Source organism: Lathamus discolor, chromosome 3, assembly GCF_037157495.1.
Source record: "Lathamus discolor isolate bLatDis1 chromosome 3, bLatDis1.hap1, whole genome shotgun sequence".
Classification (NCBI taxonomy): domain Eukaryota; kingdom Metazoa; phylum Chordata; class Aves; order Psittaciformes; family Psittacidae; genus Lathamus; species Lathamus discolor.
This window is the reverse complement of record NC_088886.1, coordinates 151,229,565-151,247,033: the sequence shown is the minus strand read 5'-3', so window position 1 is coordinate 151,247,033 and position 17,469 is coordinate 151,229,565. Positions and strand designations below refer to the sequence as shown.

Sequence of the window (17,469 nt, the reverse complement as noted above, 5' to 3'; positions counted from 1 at the left end):
GTCAAACTATTCGAGATAAAAGTCATTAAAGTCCCAAGAGGCAAAGGACTATGAATTTAGCAAGTGCAAATGTGGATACGTGTGGATGGCAACAAGCTACCACTGACAACCAGAGTAAATCTCCATGCCTTTGCTGGAGGGCTTTTTGGTCAGGTCTCACCTGCAGAAGCCAAAGTGCATCCCTAACTGAAAACTTCACGTTCTTAGTTCACAAGATGTCTTGAAGAGGTTTGTAAATTGTACATCCTCTGCCTTTGCTACTGAACTCTTCAAATCTGGTGACTGTTCTGTGGTTTTCCTTCAGGCCTTCACAGGGGAAGGAATTAATCACATCCCCAAATCACCCTTTTGGATCTGCATGACCGTTCTTTGCAGTTCTGAAGTGATCTCTCATGCTGTTCATCCTCCTCTTTGCAAAGTGAAGCTTTTTCTCCTTCCAAGGAGATCCATGGCTGGAGGGAAGTGATGCTCTGTTCGTACAGGTACCACTTACCTCCACGGTTCACACAGCAGATGAGACTTCTGCCACTTGCAAAGCTGGCACCTGCAGAAGAGGATCCCCTGCCATCTGCTGACACATTGAGATGGATGGGTCACAAAACCCATGCTTTTTATAGTGTATCCTGTTGTTCTAAGCATGTGAATATGCAGGGTAAGGCAGTCCACAGTGCTCGCTGTACTGGCAAGGCACGTAACTGGGCTCTGGGGGTGGAACTGGAAGGTGGCTTTGAAATAATGAAATAAATCTGATTCGATGTGAATGGATTTGGGTTTTGTTCAGCCTCTGGAACGACTTATGCCTCGCGTGTTCTGCAAACTGGATTACCCAGGTTTGGGGCTGGTTTTCTATCAGGCATGTCAAATGCTAAATTAAAAGAAGAATCTGTGGATTATTTTATTGTGATATGGCCTCAGGCTCAAAGGCTGTGACAGAGCACATACAGTAAGTACAACTGGATCCCTAGTGAAGAAAAAGCTCCAGACAGAATGAATGCCAGGGATAGCTTGATAATACATGTTCTCTCCTTCAAAACAGCTTGATTTAGCAGAGCAAAAAAGACAAGCAGTGTGTTACACCCTTCGGAAGGAGGGTATCGTCCTGTGCTGGCCTCAAGACCCAGCAGAAGTATAGCAAAGGACTCTGGGTCCTCAAACACAAGAGGGGCAACAAGGGAGTCCAGAGGAGGCCACGGAGCTGCTGCGAGGGCTGGAGCAGCTCTGCTCTGGAGCCAGGCTGAGAGAGCTGGGCTGGGGCAGCCTGGAGAAGAGAAGGCTCCTGAAGGGGAGACCTGAGAGCAGCTCCAGTGCCTGAAGGGGCTGCAGGGAACCTGGAGAGGGGCTTTGGACAAGGGCCTGCAGGGACAGGCCAAGGGGAATGGCTTGAACCTGCCCGAGGGGAGACTGAGCTGAGCTCTTAGGCAGAAGCTCTTCCCTGTGAGGGTGCTGAGGCGCTGGCACAGGGTGGCCAGAGAAGCTGTGGCTGCCCCATCCCTGGCAGTGCTCAAGGCCAGGTTGGACACAGGGGCTTGGAGCAAGCTGCTCCAGTGGTCTCATCTCAGTCTCCTCTCTCATCTTTCATCACGGAGTTAAGGAACGCTCAGTTACAGTAAACCCTGAACTCACAGAACTGGTCGTGCTGAACCACCATCACCAGCGCTCCCGGGGCCCGCAGCTCCTTCCTCCCTCCGCCGGGGCTCCGGTCCGAGTCTAACGGAGGAAGCCGGTGGCTGTTCCTCGCTGCGCAGTGAACGCGGAGCGGCCGCCGCACTGCCCGTGTCACCGGCCAGGGCCGGCCCAGGCGCGGCCTCGCTCCGCCCCGCTGGGCGGCACTGCCCGGGGCGGCGGCGGGGCTGCGGAGCGGCGGATCTCGCTGGCCCGGCCCGGCCCGGCCCGCCGACATGGCCGCGCTACCGCTGCCCGCCCGGGGCGAGCGGCGGATCGGGGCGCTGCGCACACACGACCCGGACCCGGGGGAGCCGGAGCGGGTGAGTTCCGACCGTGTGCACAGCGGGAGGGGGCGGCGGGGCCGCCCTGCGGGCACCGGCGGTCGGAAGCGCCGGGCCGGGCCCGCGGAGCCCGGCGCAAACTCGGCGACGGGAGCGGCCTTTCCGGCCCGACCTCAGCGCCGGCCTGGCGGGGAGGCCGCTGGCCCGGAGCGGGGCTGCCCGGCGGCCTCTGCCCTGTGGCGGCGGCGGTGGCGTGAGCGGGGCCGGGCCCGTGCTGGGCAGCGCAGCGGGAGGCGCCGGTGAGGGCGGCCCTTGTCCTCCATCAGCCGCTGCGAGCGCGGCCCCGGCGGGACTGGTGCCGCTGTGGGAGCTGGAGCTGCGGGAGAGCGTGGGGCTGGGGTCCGCGGGGGGACCGGGAGTGTGCACGTGTGCTCTGGGAGCCTGGAGGGGAGTTTCACTGAACGGGCCTACTGTTACTGCTGCTGATACTGGCACCTGGGGGCATCATAAATGCTACTGCATAGAACCCCAGCCTGGTTTGGGTTGGAAGGGACCTTAAAGCTCATCCGGTTCCAACCCCTGCCACGGGCAGGGACACCTTCCGCTGGAGCAGCTTGCTCCAAGCCCCTGTGTCCAACCTGGCCTTGAGCACTGCCAGGGATGGGGCAGCCACAGCTTCTCTGGGCACCCTGTGCCAGCGCCTCAGCACCCTCACAGGGAAGAGCTTCTGCCTAAGAGCTCAGCTCAGTCTCCCCTCGGGCAGGTTCAAGCCATTCCCCTTGGCCTGTCCCTACAGGCCCTTGTCCCAAGCCCCTCTCCAGGTTCCCTGCAGCCCCTTCAGGCACTGGAGCTGCTCTCAGGTCTCCCCTTCAGGAGCCTTCTCTTGTCCAGGCTGCCCCAGCCCAGCTCTCTCAGCCTGGCTCCAGAGCAGAGCTGCTCCAGCCCTCGCAGCATCTCCATGGCCTCCTCTTGCCTCTCTCCAGCAGCTCCACGTCCCTCTTGTGCTGCTGCCCCAGAGCTGGATCAGGGCTGCAGGGGGGTCTCCCCAGAGCACAGCAGAGGGGCAGGATCCCCTCCCTGAGCTGCTGCTCACACTGTGTGGGTGCAGCCCAGCACACAGGAGGGGTTCTGGTTTGCAGACGCAGGCTCTCCGGCTCTCCTGGCTCCAGGAGGTGCTTCCCAGCACTGCTGTGTGGAGCATTCATACTTTGGGCTTCTGAAATAATTTTTCCATTTCAGCTGAGCTCATGTGTGTTTCTCCAATGGGATTCATTCCAACAAGGTGTTTCTCCTCCACCACCTTGTAAGCATCTTCCGTCCTAGTAAGTGCCAAGCTGCTAACTTTGGAAAGGTGACGAGTTCCCAGAAAACCATATCCTGGTGTTCACACTCTCCCCTACTGCTACTTGAGCATCCCTGTTTGTGTGTGACATGAGCAAAAACTTGTGCAGTTTGGGGCTGACATCTCCCCACAGAAATGCCGTTTGTAGAGGAGAGGAGGAGCAGTGAACTTGGACTGTGACTGGTAAGGTAACAGGAAAGAGGGAATCTCTCTTTTCCTGGTTTTTGAGGTTGGAGAGGCAAATACGAACTTTCTTCCAGTTCATGAATTGCAGTTTTGCCCCTAAAAAAGGCACTGACAATCCAGTTGTCCGGAGACCAGATGAAATTCTTCTGGAACTTCTGTGACAGAGACTCTCAATCACTGTCTCCACCTCTGTAGGCAGCGGAATACATATGTCAAGCTCTGGAAATCAGTTTTAAAAGAGAACATTCATTAGAGTACATTTACTGTGTAGAGTAGCCTGGACAAGACATTAGAGCTTGTTTTATCCTATAGGGCAGTTGTTATGGTCTGGATTACAACTGCGTCATCACAGCTTAATGCATTTACTTAAACTGCTGCAGTCCTGACTCTATCACAGGCACAAGATGAAACATCTGCACTTAACCCTGCTCAATGTCTCCACCTTAGAGTACCTCCTCGCTGTGCTGTGGGGATTTCTTAGCTAAATAACTGGCAGCTGATTTTAGCTAACAGCATGAGCTCGAGCACAGCAGAGGCAAGGTGCTGCGCTTTTTATCTCATCCAGCTGTCACGGAGTCCTGCACATTTTAGGTCTAATGCTAGAAGATCTGCTGCTCTTCTCCTTGGGCATCTGCCCTGTTTGGTTTGGAGGTGCTGGGACTGGGGCTTGCAGTCCTTACAAATGCTGTAGCTGGGCTTTGCAGAGAAAGCTGTGGTGAAGGAAGCAAGCAGGGCCAGGCTGAGCCCTGGATTTGGGGAGACAACCACATCTTAATCCTCCTTTTATTGGATGCCATTGTCATGCAATGTCTGTGCTAGTAGCTGTTGTAACTGGGGAAGATTCCCCACGGGTTTTTCTGCTCTCCCTCAGCTCCTGCTGCACGTTGTAGATCTGTACATATGGTTTCCTTTTGCTTTTTGTACCTTGATGTAGTTATTTGCACGTATTTCTGAATCTTGCCTTAGGATAGAGCTCATTGATGTCCTACTGCTTTTGAGGCGTTTGGATTTAGAGGCTGGTAAATACCAAATAGTAACTTTCAAGGCTAGAGCTATCTGTATGGCATGTTCTGGTTTGGATTTGAATGGAAGCAAAGCTTCCCAGAACAGAGACCTGCATGGACCTTGCATTCCTTCTGTTCCCCCAGACTCACATTCCATCTGCACCTCTTTCACAGGGAGCTGGACCCTACAACAGGTAGCATCCACACATGGCAATTGTTGGCCTTTCTGTAAAGGTACCCAGTAGAGCTCAACCAAGTGAATCTGTGCTGCACGAGACCTGGTTTATGCCTACAGGGGAGCTGCTTATGGAACACAAACCAGCAGCAAGCCTGGCTTCTAAGAATATGCCAGCCAAACCAGAAATTGCATGTGATGAACATACTACATTTATAGATCTTTCAAATCTTACAGCTAAATCAAAGAAAGCAAGTGATAGTCTTTCTTAAAAGTACTTTCCATTGCATTTAGGTTAGTTATTTCAATGCAGCTAGTTTTTGCAGCAGTTTAGTTTCCCTCTTTCTGAAAAGCAGCATCTGTGAGGGCTTTATCCTTTCAGCATCAGTGAAAATCAGTGGCATCAGCAACCTGGTATAGTGGAAGGTGTCCCTGCCTATAGCAGGGGGGTTGGAATTGGGTGAGCTTTAAGGTTCCTTCCAACCCAAATCGTTCTATGATTCTGTAATTTATTCTATGAAAATACATGTGTTTTTCCAGGACTTCCAAGCTGGAAAAGAAAGTTACAGAATATCCTCTTGGCAGAAGGACTCATTTTCTACCTGTCCTAGGGCAGTATGTAATTTGCTGTTACTTGTCTTAAACTGCATTTCCAAGCTGGATGTAGCACGACCATTCATGCATGGGAGAAGAAAAGGCTTCTTAAGGGGAGACCTTAGTGCAGCTCCCTGTGCCTTAAAAGGGCTACAAGAAACCTGGAGAGGGGCTTGGGACAAGGGCCTGTAGGGACAGGCCAAGGGGAATGGCTTGAACCTGCCCGAGGGGAGACTGAGCTGAGCTCTTAGGCAGAAGCTCTTCCCTGTGAGGGTGCTGAGACGCTGGCACCGGGTGCCCAGAGAAGCTGTGGCTGCCCCATCCCTGGCAGTGCTCAATGTATTGATTGTTCATCTCCTAAAAGAAAGGATTCAAGGGAGTGAAGCCTTCCCTGAAGCCAGCTTCCTGATAGAAACACCCACACACTGTCTCAGCATTGGCATGAGAAGTGGGACACCATCTATTCTGTATGCTGAATTCCTGTCACCGATGCCAAGTATCTTAACCCCCCCAAAAGACAATACCTTGGATTCATTTTTAATAAGCCAGATTTCTTCTAATGGATGGCAGGAAGTCACTTCTTTCCCTTTTCTCCTTCATCTCACGCATCTTCCTAGTTATGCTGCTGTACTTCTCTGCTGTACCTTTTAATAAAGGACGAGTTTTTCAGCAAGAAAGGAATGTTTTCCCAGTGGAAGCTGCTCCGTCTTTAGAGGACCTTCTCAGACTTTCCGTTGTTGTATTATTCACTTTCTTACTACAATACATATTTCACTTTTTGATTTATTTCCCATCCAAACACTTGGTAGTGTTCTCGTTTCAACTGTTTTCCGCTGAGGTTCCTATTGTATTGATCCACTTTAGTTTTGCATAACATATTCAAATTTGAAATGTAGTTGCATGCTTCAGTAGTCTGTTAGTTCTGTGACAACATATCTTGTGCCTGTGAAATCAGATGCTTGTGAAAGAGATAGAATATTGTTATTCCTTAAACAAAGTTTGTTCAGAAAGGCATCAGAAAAGTATCTCAAAGGCGAGTGTATCTCTGGAATTCAGAGTTGGACCCTGCAATGTCTGTGTCAGGGTTGAAATTTCCTGTTAATTTGCTGTTAGAATTTCAAGGAGCCCTTGGGATTTACGTAGTTCCTCCGCTTGCATGGGATAGCAGTCACAGGCCAAGGATATCCTTCTTACAGTTCCCAGTTGGTGTCTTCCTCAGACTTCATAGAATCCCAGACTGGTTTGGGTTGAAAGGGACCTGAAAGCTCCTCCAGCTCCAACCCGTGCCCCGGGCAGGGACCCCTTCCACTGGAGCAGCTTGCTCCAAGCCCCTGTGTCCAACCTGACCTTGAGCACTGCCAGGGATGGGGCGGCCACAGCTTCTCTGGGCACCCTGTGCCAGCGCCTCAGCACCCTCACAGGGAAGAGCTTCTGCCTAAGAGCTCAGCTCAGTCTCCCCTCGGGCAGGTTAAAGCCATTCCCATTGCATCTTAACCTTGCCAGTTCCCAACCTGGTTCTCACAGAGCAGTAAAGCAGCATTTCTTGGGACCTCCAAGCTGGTGCTGGGTCGCTGTGCACATGGGGAAGGACAGCTTAGGGCAGCCCTTGCTCCAGATAAGGATGCTTTTGGTTCATGGGACATCCAGATGTCATTCAGTACTAGATAACAGCTCATCTTAGAGCTTCAAGAGCATGAAGTGATGCCCCATGTCTGGCAGTGTTCAAGGCCAGGTTGGATGGGGCTTGGAGCAATCTGCTCTAGTGGGAAAGTGTCCCTGCCTGTGGCAGGGGTTGGAACTGGATGAGCTTTAAGGTCCCAGTTAAACCAGTCTGGGATTCTGTGATTATTAATGGATTACATAGCAATGGAAAGCTGTAAAAATGTGACAGACAGAGAAAGATACAAAAATCATTACAGCATATGTCTTCATAACTGTCTGACTTGGCTCCAGGGTTTTCCTTCCGTTTCCTTGATTTAATTAGTCATTTCACACAACTTCCCCTGTTCCTCTCCTTTGATAAACACATTCCCACATTACGCACTAATGCTACATGATGTTCTTTTCCCAGTGGCATTTTATCTCCAGTTTCTAAATGTGAGGCACAGAGATGTTTAGTGAGACCTGCTCAGCCAGCACAAGATATGGTGTTAAATGCAAGATGCGGAGTTCTGGCCTAGTGTCTGGGGTCTGTTACTAACTTAGGGTTCTACCAAGTAAATGCAAGAGTCTTATTGGTCATAAACAATAAATAATAGTAATAATAATCCCCCAAACCGGGGTTCAGTGGCCTATTCCTTGCAAAGACATGTCCATATTGCTTTTGACTCTTTCAGAAGCGAGCGTGCAAGTGGCTAGAAACCATCCCCAATGAGGCTGAGACTCATCTGCTTGGTTATGCCATGGAGATGGATTCCAAACAGAAAATCTCCTCTGACTGTGGTCCTTGGGCTACAAAGGCAAAGCAGAATTCAATGGTATGTTTACACCGTCCACAACACCTTATTTTTGTAGAAGAAGACGTTTAAAATACATTCTATAATACAATTGCAAGTAATTGCCCTCTTCTTGTTATGCATATGTCTTTGTTCATGAGGTTTCTGAAAACCGTGGAAGCAGAGGTACTGCTCAGCCTTGCCCAAGATGTATTGCTGGAGAATCTGTAAGTATATTAACCTCCTTTCTGTGACATAAAAGATAGACTTGTTCTTAAGTATTAGAGCCATAAAACACAAAGTTAATAAAACCCACAATTACACAGCTCAGGAATAAAGCATGTAAATAAAAGAAGACAGATTGATTTAGCACTTCAGAGCTACACCAGCAGAGCACAGACTAATATGTTTCCAGCAGCAGCTGGAAAATATGGAGAGTATGAAGACATATTTCAGATTCACTCTAAAAAGCAGAGTTTAGGAAGTAACTGAAGCAAACACTAACATCCAACTTCCTCTGCCCCCTTTTTATATCTTCCTTGAGTTACTGGATCATAATAAAGTAGTCAGCAATCCCATTCTATCTCCTGGTTTTTAACTCTAATTGGATACTTCCTTTCCAACAAATAGACACAGCCTAAAAATAATACCCTGTAGACATACCAGAGCTAGTTCTAAATGAGGGAGCAAAGGAACCAGTTGCAGTCAGAGCTTGGCACAGCCTGGCTTTCTGAGGAGCAGCACATGGATTTGGGCAGCTGCACAGTGCTGGCTCCTGAGCTCCTGCACACAGGCTCCTCCTGGCATCCAGACGAAGCTCTTCAAAACCTGTATTGGTTATTTGATTTCTCTAGGCTGTAGTTGCAGTTATAGAACTATAGAATAGTTTGGGTTGGAAAGAACCTTAAGCTCATCTAGTTCTAACCCATTGCCATGGGCAGGGATGCCTCACACCAGACCCGCCTTTGAACACTGCCAGGGATGGAGCATTTGCGTTGCCCATGGCAGGGGGGTTGGAACTAGATGATCTTAAGGTCCTTTCCAACCCTAGCTATTCTGTGATTCTATGATTTACCAGTTCTTTGGGCACCTTGTGCCAGTGCCTAACTACCCTCACAGTAAAGAACTTCTTCCTTATATCTAACCTGAACTGCCCCTGTTTTAGTTTGAACTCATCACCCCTTGGCACTGTGCACTCTGGTGTAATGGTGCAGCAGCAGCTCTAGAACCTCCCACTGACAGATGACTGAGTTTAGCCAGCTCAGAGTCATCTGTCAGTGATGACTCCTTTTACTCTTTTTAGCCCTGGATAGGATGCCAAAACACTGAAGAGATAATGGCTAGTAATAGTGAACAAGGGGACCTACAAGAAAGCTGGAGAGGGGCTTTTGGCAAGGGCCTGTAGGGACAGGACAAGGGGGAATGTCTTTAACCTGCCAGAGGGGAGATTGAGATGAGCTCTTAGGCAGAAGCTCTTCCCTGTGAGGGTGCTGAGGCGCTGGCACAGCATGCCCAGAGAAGTTGTGGCTGCCTGAATAATAAAACCCCCAAAAGAAAAGAACATTTTGGGATTAACCCCCAAACTGGCACATTAGGACAGGTTTTGTTGTATTTCAGAACTACAGTGACAACATTACAGAGTTTGTAAAATTCTTCTGTATCAGTGACCACTTTATTGGGAAAAATCCTGAGTATAAATATCTTCATTCCAAGTAACACCATTCCTGTGGCTCCTGACACAGATTACACTACACAGTCCCTTTATTATCCAGACTTTCTAGTTGTCCACTGGTCCTCCAGGGATAAAAAGAGAACATTTGTGATGTTGTTAGTAGAAGTGTCAGTTCCTTCATACGCTGAGGAGGAAGAGGCTTCAGGTTTTGATGAGATAACTTTTAGCGACGTGAAACTTTGTCATTTCAGGGACACTTCAATCATATCCTGAGCTTCTAGAAGTGGCAAGAGAGAAGATCAGCAGTGCTGCTTTTCAGTTGAGTTCTGAAGCTAGACCTGGGAACCTGCGCAGCTGGATATCTGTACCCTCACTCGAAGCATGGACCTGTGTGGACACGTGTGTGGCATTGAGCATACAGCACTTCACTCTGTGCATTACTCTTCCAGTGCACAGTTATGGATATCATTGTTTTTTACACTTGAACAATGCTTCTGCTTTTAAGGTAGTCGCTATCTTTTTTAAACAAGAAAATAAGGTTGATTTAAAGTTTTAGACCAGTTGGGTTGGTCTGGCCTTTGGAGCAGCTCTCTCCTGGGTCAGGGGTCATGATCCAAGATTTTCATGTCTCTTTTGGGCACTTTTCCTGATATGCTTGGAAAACAGTCCTTGCATTTACATGCATACAGGCATGAATACATTACATAGCTCAGCCCTGTATGTGCAGGTAGAAATGTTTTCATCCTTAGATGGCTGTTCTGCTTTGCAGCTGTGAAAGCCAGTAAAAACCCTGTTGAAATTTAAGTTTAGATCCAAATTACACATCCAGTTCAGGTACCTTATACACTGCACTTGTAGCTTGTTTATAACAAGCAGAGTTTGTGAATGTGGCAGGAAAAGGAATATTATTTGGACTACCTTCTATAGGATGAGTAGTAGATGAGCTCTGTGGAGTCCTCACAAAGCTGTTAAGATACAAGTGACACTGCCCGACTCTGTCTTTCCAGTTACTGTGATATTAGAACAAATCTGTTCAGAAAGCCTTGAGCTTGTCATTCAATATCCTTGTGTTGGCTTGTCACAGATAATTTCATCTATGTTTTGCGAGTGAATAGAACTATATAATTTTATATAGGATCAGACTTTTAGACTCAAAACATAGGCAAGCGGTGCTGTTTGAGTGTGACACTTCAGTGCCTGCTCTGGTTTAGGCAGAAGGGTCATAGAATCACAGACAGGTTTGGGTTGGAAGGGAGCTTAAAGCTCATCCAGTTCAGAATGGGCTCCAAAAAGGGGTGTTGAAACAGATTGGCTCAGTGGAAGATTCCTCCTTAGGAGAGATTTCTGTGAAAACCCTTCTATGTCTTTTTATTCCTTCAGAACTGAGAACTGTTTTGATTTTTGTATCCCAAACATTTCAACATCCAGGATAATCTGCAAAAGCACTGGCCTGGGTCACATGGGAACACTGAGCTCAGTAGCTCAAGTGACCAGTTTTTGGCAGGCTGAGGGAAGAGTGCAAGAAGCAGAGCAAGCATTGAAGGAAAGACTTGGTATGAATACAAAGCCAGTATTTTGTATCAGGTTATGTTATGGGCATCCTTTCTTGCCTCATCGCCAACCCTCAAACATCAAATATCTCAGGAATGATGAAAACATCAGTATTTTCCAACAGTATTTTTGTTCTTTGCTATGATCTTTGCTATGGTGTATGTTTGTTATCAAGAGAACATTAAACTTACCAGTGCTTAGCAATACCACCTTCAATAGTTAAGCAGCAGTTCCTTTATGACTAGAATTCGAGTGTGTGGCTATATTCATGCTTAATTTACACAGTGCAAGGATGCTCTTCCTATACAGTCAAAAATTGCAGCTCCCTCCTTTCTGTTTCTCTTGAGTTGGCTGATGCTATCAAAAAACCTAGAAGAACCTTTGGGAGCTGCAACTGAGCCAGGAGGGTAACTGTGGAATACATTTTTATTAGTGTTCTACATTCCTCCTTGTTGCGGGAGGAATGTTAAGTCCTAAGGAAAACTTGGAAGCCCTAACAAAAACTTGAACAGATGTGTAGTTAGATTTCTGGGAGTGCTATTGCTGGTAGATGAGGTATTGCAGATAGGTGAACCTTTCAGGTAGAGTCCGTGTGAAGTAGCTGCTTTTGCTCCTTAAGTACAAACTGGCCTCTCCAGTGAACTGGGAACATGTTCGGCTATTTAGAAATACTGGGTTTATCCTGATTTTCTTTCCAAATGAGAATTCATACACATCTGGATGAACTTTGAAGTGAATCTGTCAGCTAGGATGGGATTCTTCCCTCCATACTTTCCAGTGGGGTGAGGAATGCAGCCATAAATCAGCCAGCACAAAAACTAGTTGTAGCTTAATAGTTAAATACATTGCAGGCTTATGGTAGTGTGTGTTTTACAACAGACATACTGTGTTTGTAATTAGCTCCAGGATGTGTCAGTCAGAATCATAAGCAATAGATAGAGGTGAATGCCATGGGGACAGGGGAAGAGTTTCTTTAAAGCAGATTTGTGTCAAGTCTGCACTAGAACCACAAAGTTATTTTTGTATGACTTTTCCTTGCCTATCTATGGGATTATGTTTTATTGATAAAAGTAAGATACTTTATATTTCCTAATACTGTGATTTGTACACAAAATTACCTGAGTGATTTTATTTATGTGTATATAGTAAAATAGCCATATAGTCTGCCTTTAATTCAGGTTAATAGGATATATTCTTCTATTTTTAACTTTGTATTTTGTAAATTGTTACTTATAAAAGCAGAAGCATTAAACACCACTTTGGCTACAGTGTGGAACTGGCTGGTTTTGTTACTCCATTCAGGATTGGATTGCAGACACTGAGGTAAGTAAATCATGAAATCATAGAATGGTTTGGGTTGGAAAAGACCTTAAAACTCATCTAATTCCAACCCCCTACTGACAGGCCAAGGGGAATGGCTTTAACCTGCCCGAGGGGAGACTGAGCTGAGTTCTTAGGCAGAAGCTCTTCCCTGTGAGGGTGCTGAGGTGCTGGCACAGGGTGCCCAGAGAAGCTGTGGCTGCCCCATCCCTGGCAGTGCTCAAGGCCAGGTTGGACACAGGGGCTTGGAGCAAGCTGCTCCAGTGGAAGGGGTCCCTGCCCGTGGCAGGGGTTGGAGCTGGAGGAGCTTTAAGGGCTCTTTAACCCAAAGCATTTTGGGACTCTGTGATTCAAACCGCCCATTTGCTGTTCCACAGCAATATCTATGTTGAGATCTGCAGATCGCACCACCCAGGGTTGAAGTTCTTGTGCTTTGTTCTTACTGGAACATCGCCCCTGTTCTTCTGAATCTGAGTTTCCAAAAAGCTCTCAGAGAGCTGAACATCAGCCTCTATGGTGCTGAGCAGCTGCTGGGACTCCAGCCCTGCCAACATCCCCATGCACATGTTCAATACATGGTGGCTTAGTTAGCACTAGACATTTATTGCATTGGCTCCTGAAGTCCTCACTCTTTAATGCCGTTTGCTCTGTAGAATGAGGTGTGGTGATATTTGTGTATGATTACAGTGTTGTTACAGAAACAATATAGAAATCACGGCGTGATATTTGCTTGCAACACAGGGTGTCATTCATGAGTTATACATAAATGGCAGCTTTACATATTTAAAAGGAACATGGACTGCTTCATATCTGAAGTATGTTTCCCAGGAGATAACACCACCATTTGATCTATTTTTGATTAAAATGTAAAAATTAAAAATTAAATCAAATGGTAGTGCAATTCCTTTGGGAAAACATACTTCAGTTATGAAGTATTCCCCATAGTAACCTTGAGAATCTTACAGCTGTATTGTCTCATCTGTAGGTGGTCTTTTTATGTCTCACATAATTAAAATGAATTGCTGTTAGAGAACCCATACTACTGCATACAGATTTATGAACCTTGAGGCACCTCCATTCGCAGACAAACAGCAATATCAAAAGCCAACTGCGTGGATACACCACGGCGAGGCAGGGACTGGGAATGGAGATGGTTACTAGGAAGTGGTACCTCTGCCTTGGAAGGATGAAGAAGGAGCACACTGCAAAACGAGACCATGCTTCCAACAAAGAATAGTGCCTAAAGCGAGATGCTGTACAGCACAACAACATTGAGAGACATGGCAAGGTAAAACAGTAGTTAAAATATTCAAAGGATACTTTCTGCCCTAAGGAAGGGCTAATTTTGTCACCAGGAAAAGGTTGTGAAGTTGGATTTAGTAGGGAAATGTGTGCTACAAAAATCCAATGCGCTGGTTGCGAACAAGCTGCTTTAGCAGATCCACTCCGAATATAGGGATGTAGATTTGATAAGATTAGAGCATAGTGGGGATCAGGAAAATACAAGACTGCAGAATTTGCATCCACGTTTTGACATATCTGAAGGACAAAAGTGTCATTTATTTGTTGTTTGGTTTGGATTCTCCTCATCCCGTTGACACTCTCCATCACAGTAACTTGTGATGTTCATTTTCCTCAGGCTGCAATTAAGACTTCCATAACATATTTCAGTCAAAACAAGAGAAGATGGAAGTGAAATGCTTGGATTTAATGTTTAAATAATGAAAAACATACTAACAATGAAAATGTAAAGTCCAACAGCAGCTTGTAGCAACATTTTGTAATGAGCAGCAGGACTGTTCAAATTTCAACATAACACTTAAAATGTCTCTGATCACTGAATTTCTTTCTAGAGGGGAGTTTTTAATGCATAATCAGCCTAAAGTCCTCCTGTAATTGTGCAGTGAGAGGCCTGTGAAGTTGCAGGAAGGCTGCAGATGGGATCTGGACCTACAGAAGCAAAAAGATCTTGGCTAATCTATGGAGCCAGCGAAGTGAAATCAGCCTGAGGTTTCCTTCTCTGTGTTCTGCCTGGGATCTCTCTCCACCGGCTATGTTGCCACCTAGTGATGGCCAGAAACGGTTCCAAGGAGACAGGATGGTTAAATACTGAGAGCAATTACAATGACATTATCTGTCTCAGGACATTAAAACAGTTGCAGATAGTTCACTTGGGACTTCTCTCCCCTTTCTGCTTGTTAAGGTCTGCACTGTGGAGCCTCCTCAGCTCCTTGTGGAACTCTAACATTCACCTCTTAATTACATGAAACATCCACACATGGACTGACTAAAGCTTTACACTGTGTGTAATCATAGGATCCCAGACTGGTTTGTGTTGGAAGCAACCTTAAAGCTCATCCAGTTCCAACCCCCTGCCCTTGTCCCAAGCCCCTCTCCAGGTTCCCTGCAGCCCCTTTAGGCACTGGAGCTGCTCTCAGGTCTCCCCTTCAGGAGCCTTCTCTTCTCCAGGCTGCCCCAGCCCAGCTCTCTCAGCCTGGCTCCAGAGCAGAGCTGCTCCAACCCTCGCAGCAGCTCCATGGCCTCCTCTTGCCTCTCTCCAGCAGCTCCACGTCCCTCTTGCGCTGCTGCCCCAGAGCTGGATCAGGGCTGCAGGGGGGGTCTCCCCAGAGCGCAGCAGAGGGGCAGGATCCCCTCCCTGAGCTGCTGCTCACACCCTGTGGGTACACCCAGCACATGAGGGCGTTCTGGGCTCAAACCACTGAAGCCAGAGCATGGAGGGCTTCTCACCCAACATCCAAATGCTTGGTTAAACACACACAGTTATGAATTAAGCCTGAATTAATGAAGAGATGTCACCACCATCCCTCCCTTTCTCACTGGTGTCCTAGGCCAGCGTCCTGGGAGAAACAGGGCACAATTTAGTGTAACATGGCTGTTGCACCACATTTTGGCTGACAGAGCCCAGCTAAAACCTTCCATGTGCCTCCCACCTCATCCAAGAGGTTTCCTCTGCTTGTGGACACCAGCTGAGCATCAGCCTTTGCCCCCACCACCCTCATCTTCATGCCTATAGGAAGAGTCAGGAACCCATCCCTGGTTCCTCAGGGATGCTGGATTCGTGTCTTTAGCAAAGCTATTTTCTATCAATGTAATAAGAAGCCTTTAAATAAAAGAAAGTTGTCTGACCTCAAAACCTCTGGAAAACACATGAGAAGTGAAAGACATTTTGAGTCTATGATCCAGTAACTTGCAAAGGAAAGAGCCTACAAAGCCCTTAAAGCTTTTAATCTGTTCACTTGGAGCACAAGGCTGAAAGGAGAATTCAGAAGAGCTATTTTCGAAAGGGGTTGTAAGGAAAGGGCAATAACTGGATTGAGTTACGCAGTAAGGAGATGCTGTTTTGTTAAAGGTGGGGTGATTTAGTCAGTAAATCACATTCCTGATTCTCCGTCTGCTTTTAATTGCCAGCATTCCATCCATTTGCCAGTTCTGCTGGTGATAATGTTAAAGCTATTCCAGCTCTGCTAAAAGTTGAGTCACAAGATCCTGCTCTCCATACAGCAGCACTTTCTGTGCCACAAACCCCTTTCCCAGGTCAGAGGCTGTGATAGTGATTTCAGATCAGGGGCTCCTATTCCCTGTCTGTGGCAGGGCGCTGGAACAGGATGAGCTCTAAGGTCCCTTCCAACCCAAACCAGGCTGGGATTCCTTGGCAAAAATGCTGCTCCCTGTGTTGAAGACCAGTGGGATGGTTCAGTTTTAGTGCCAGCCATGACGAGGAATTTGGTTCAAGCCATTCCCCTTGTCCTGTCCCTACAGGCCCTTGTCCAAAGCCTCTCTCCACGTTTCCTGTAGCCCCCTTAGGCACGATTCTTCTTGCTCCTGCTTGGGCAGATCTGCTGTGGGAACATCCCTGGGATAGCTTGTGGATTAAAGCCCTGAATCCCTTGGGTGGCTTCGCTGAACCCTTGCTGCCCACCGAGGGCCCTGCGTGCACAATACACTTACGTGGTGAAAATGCCCCCTTGGTGTTACAGAGGTGGGAAAACCACTGCACCTGGGAACAGGCAAGGGGCTTTAACTAAAGCTCTGATGGACCAGAGATGCTTATTTCAAAGCAAGCAGGTAGCAGAGCCTTGGGTGGCATGGGCTAGTGTGAGGCATCCCTGCCCATGGCAAGGGGTTGGAACTGGGTGGTCTTAAGGTCCTTTCCAACCCACACCATTCCGTGATTCTATGATAACAGTTATTCAGGTGCTAGAGTGGAAAAGAATCAGTATTTCCTGTTGTCTTGTACTGGAAACTGCAAATGTCTGTTTGTACCATCACTAACTCTTCAGTAATTCAGGTGTCTAAACCTGAAGGGAAAACCCAGCAGCAGAAGTCCTGTTGAATTTGGGAATAGTCAGGCCCAAGGAAGATGATCTGTGTGGAGCTCACCACCTCTTGATGAGGTTTGGACTGACTCAGGCACAGAACTCAGTCCGTATCACAGGGCAGCATGCGCAGGTGAAGCAAGCTCTGAGGCTTCCCTGGGTTTGAAGAGCAGATGATTCAACAGCCGCATGAATAACCAATGAAGACAGGCTGAGGAAGCTGGGGCTCTTCAGCCTGGAGAAGAGAAGGCTGCGTGGAGACCTCAGAGCAGCCTTCCAGTACCTGAAGGGGGCCTATAGGGATGCTGGGGAGGGACTCTTCATCAGGGACTGTAGTGACAGGACAAGGGGTAACGGGTTCAAACTGAAACAGGGGAAGTTTAGATTGGATCTAAGGAGGAAATTCTTTCCTGTGAGGGTGCTGAGGCACTGGAATGGGTTGCCCAGGGAGGTTGTGAGTGCTCCATCCCTGGCAGTGTTCAAGGCCAGGTTGGATGAAGCCTTGTGAGGGATGGTTTAGTGTGAGGTGTCCCTGCCCATGGCAGGGGGGCTGGAACTGGGTGATCTTAAGATCCTTTTCCAACCCTAACCATTCTATGATTCTATGACAAGGCAACTGGGCCTATAAATTGTGCTTCCTTATTTGAAGGGACTCGTCTCCTCCTTCATGATTATAAATGAGCTACAAACTCCGGGTCATTTACAAAATGAAAGAACACTCTAAGGTTACCCTTAGCTTTATGCAAATGCAGTATTAATATTCTATCTCCATTAATGATCTAATCTTGGGAGCAGATAAACCACTGACACAATTCCGTAGCTGTTTTGCCAGCAGGATTTCCTTTGAAGTCGGTGGTGGTTGTAAGAGGAAGTCGATGACAGGATTGAGCCTCACCATCACTTGGAG

General features: G+C 47.6%; 1 protein-coding gene across 1 annotated transcript; it reads left to right on the top strand.

Moving 5' to 3' along the window:
- The first annotated feature begins 1,857 nt into the window (after positions 1–1,857).
- On the top strand, positions 1,858–12,181 carry C3H10orf143 (chromosome 3 C10orf143 homolog). The gene is made up of 4 exons (XM_065672486.1): positions 1,858–1,985; positions 7,584–7,724; positions 7,844–7,909; positions 9,606–12,181. Exons 1-4 carry the CDS (start codon positions 1,899–1,901, stop codon positions 9,633–9,635), a joined length of 324 nt encoding a protein of 107 aa, XP_065528558.1. The 5' UTR covers positions 1,858–1,898; the 3' UTR covers positions 9,636–12,181.
- The last annotated feature ends 5,288 nt before the right edge of the window (positions 12,182–17,469 follow it).

Excerpts from the sequence above, each read along its gene's own strand:
- C3H10orf143 (XM_065672486.1), top strand. The coding sequence starts at position 1,899 with ATGGCCGCGCTACCGCTGCCCGCCCGGGGCGAGCGGCGGATCGGGGCG. Across the intron at positions 7,725-7,843 it reads AGGCAAAGCAGAATTCAATG|GTTTCTGAAAACCGTGGAAG; the intron begins GTATGTTTACAC and ends TTTGTTCATGAG. Across the intron at positions 7,910-9,605 it reads GATGTATTGCTGGAGAATCT|GGACACTTCAATCATATCCT; the intron begins GTAAGTATATTA and ends TTGTCATTTCAG.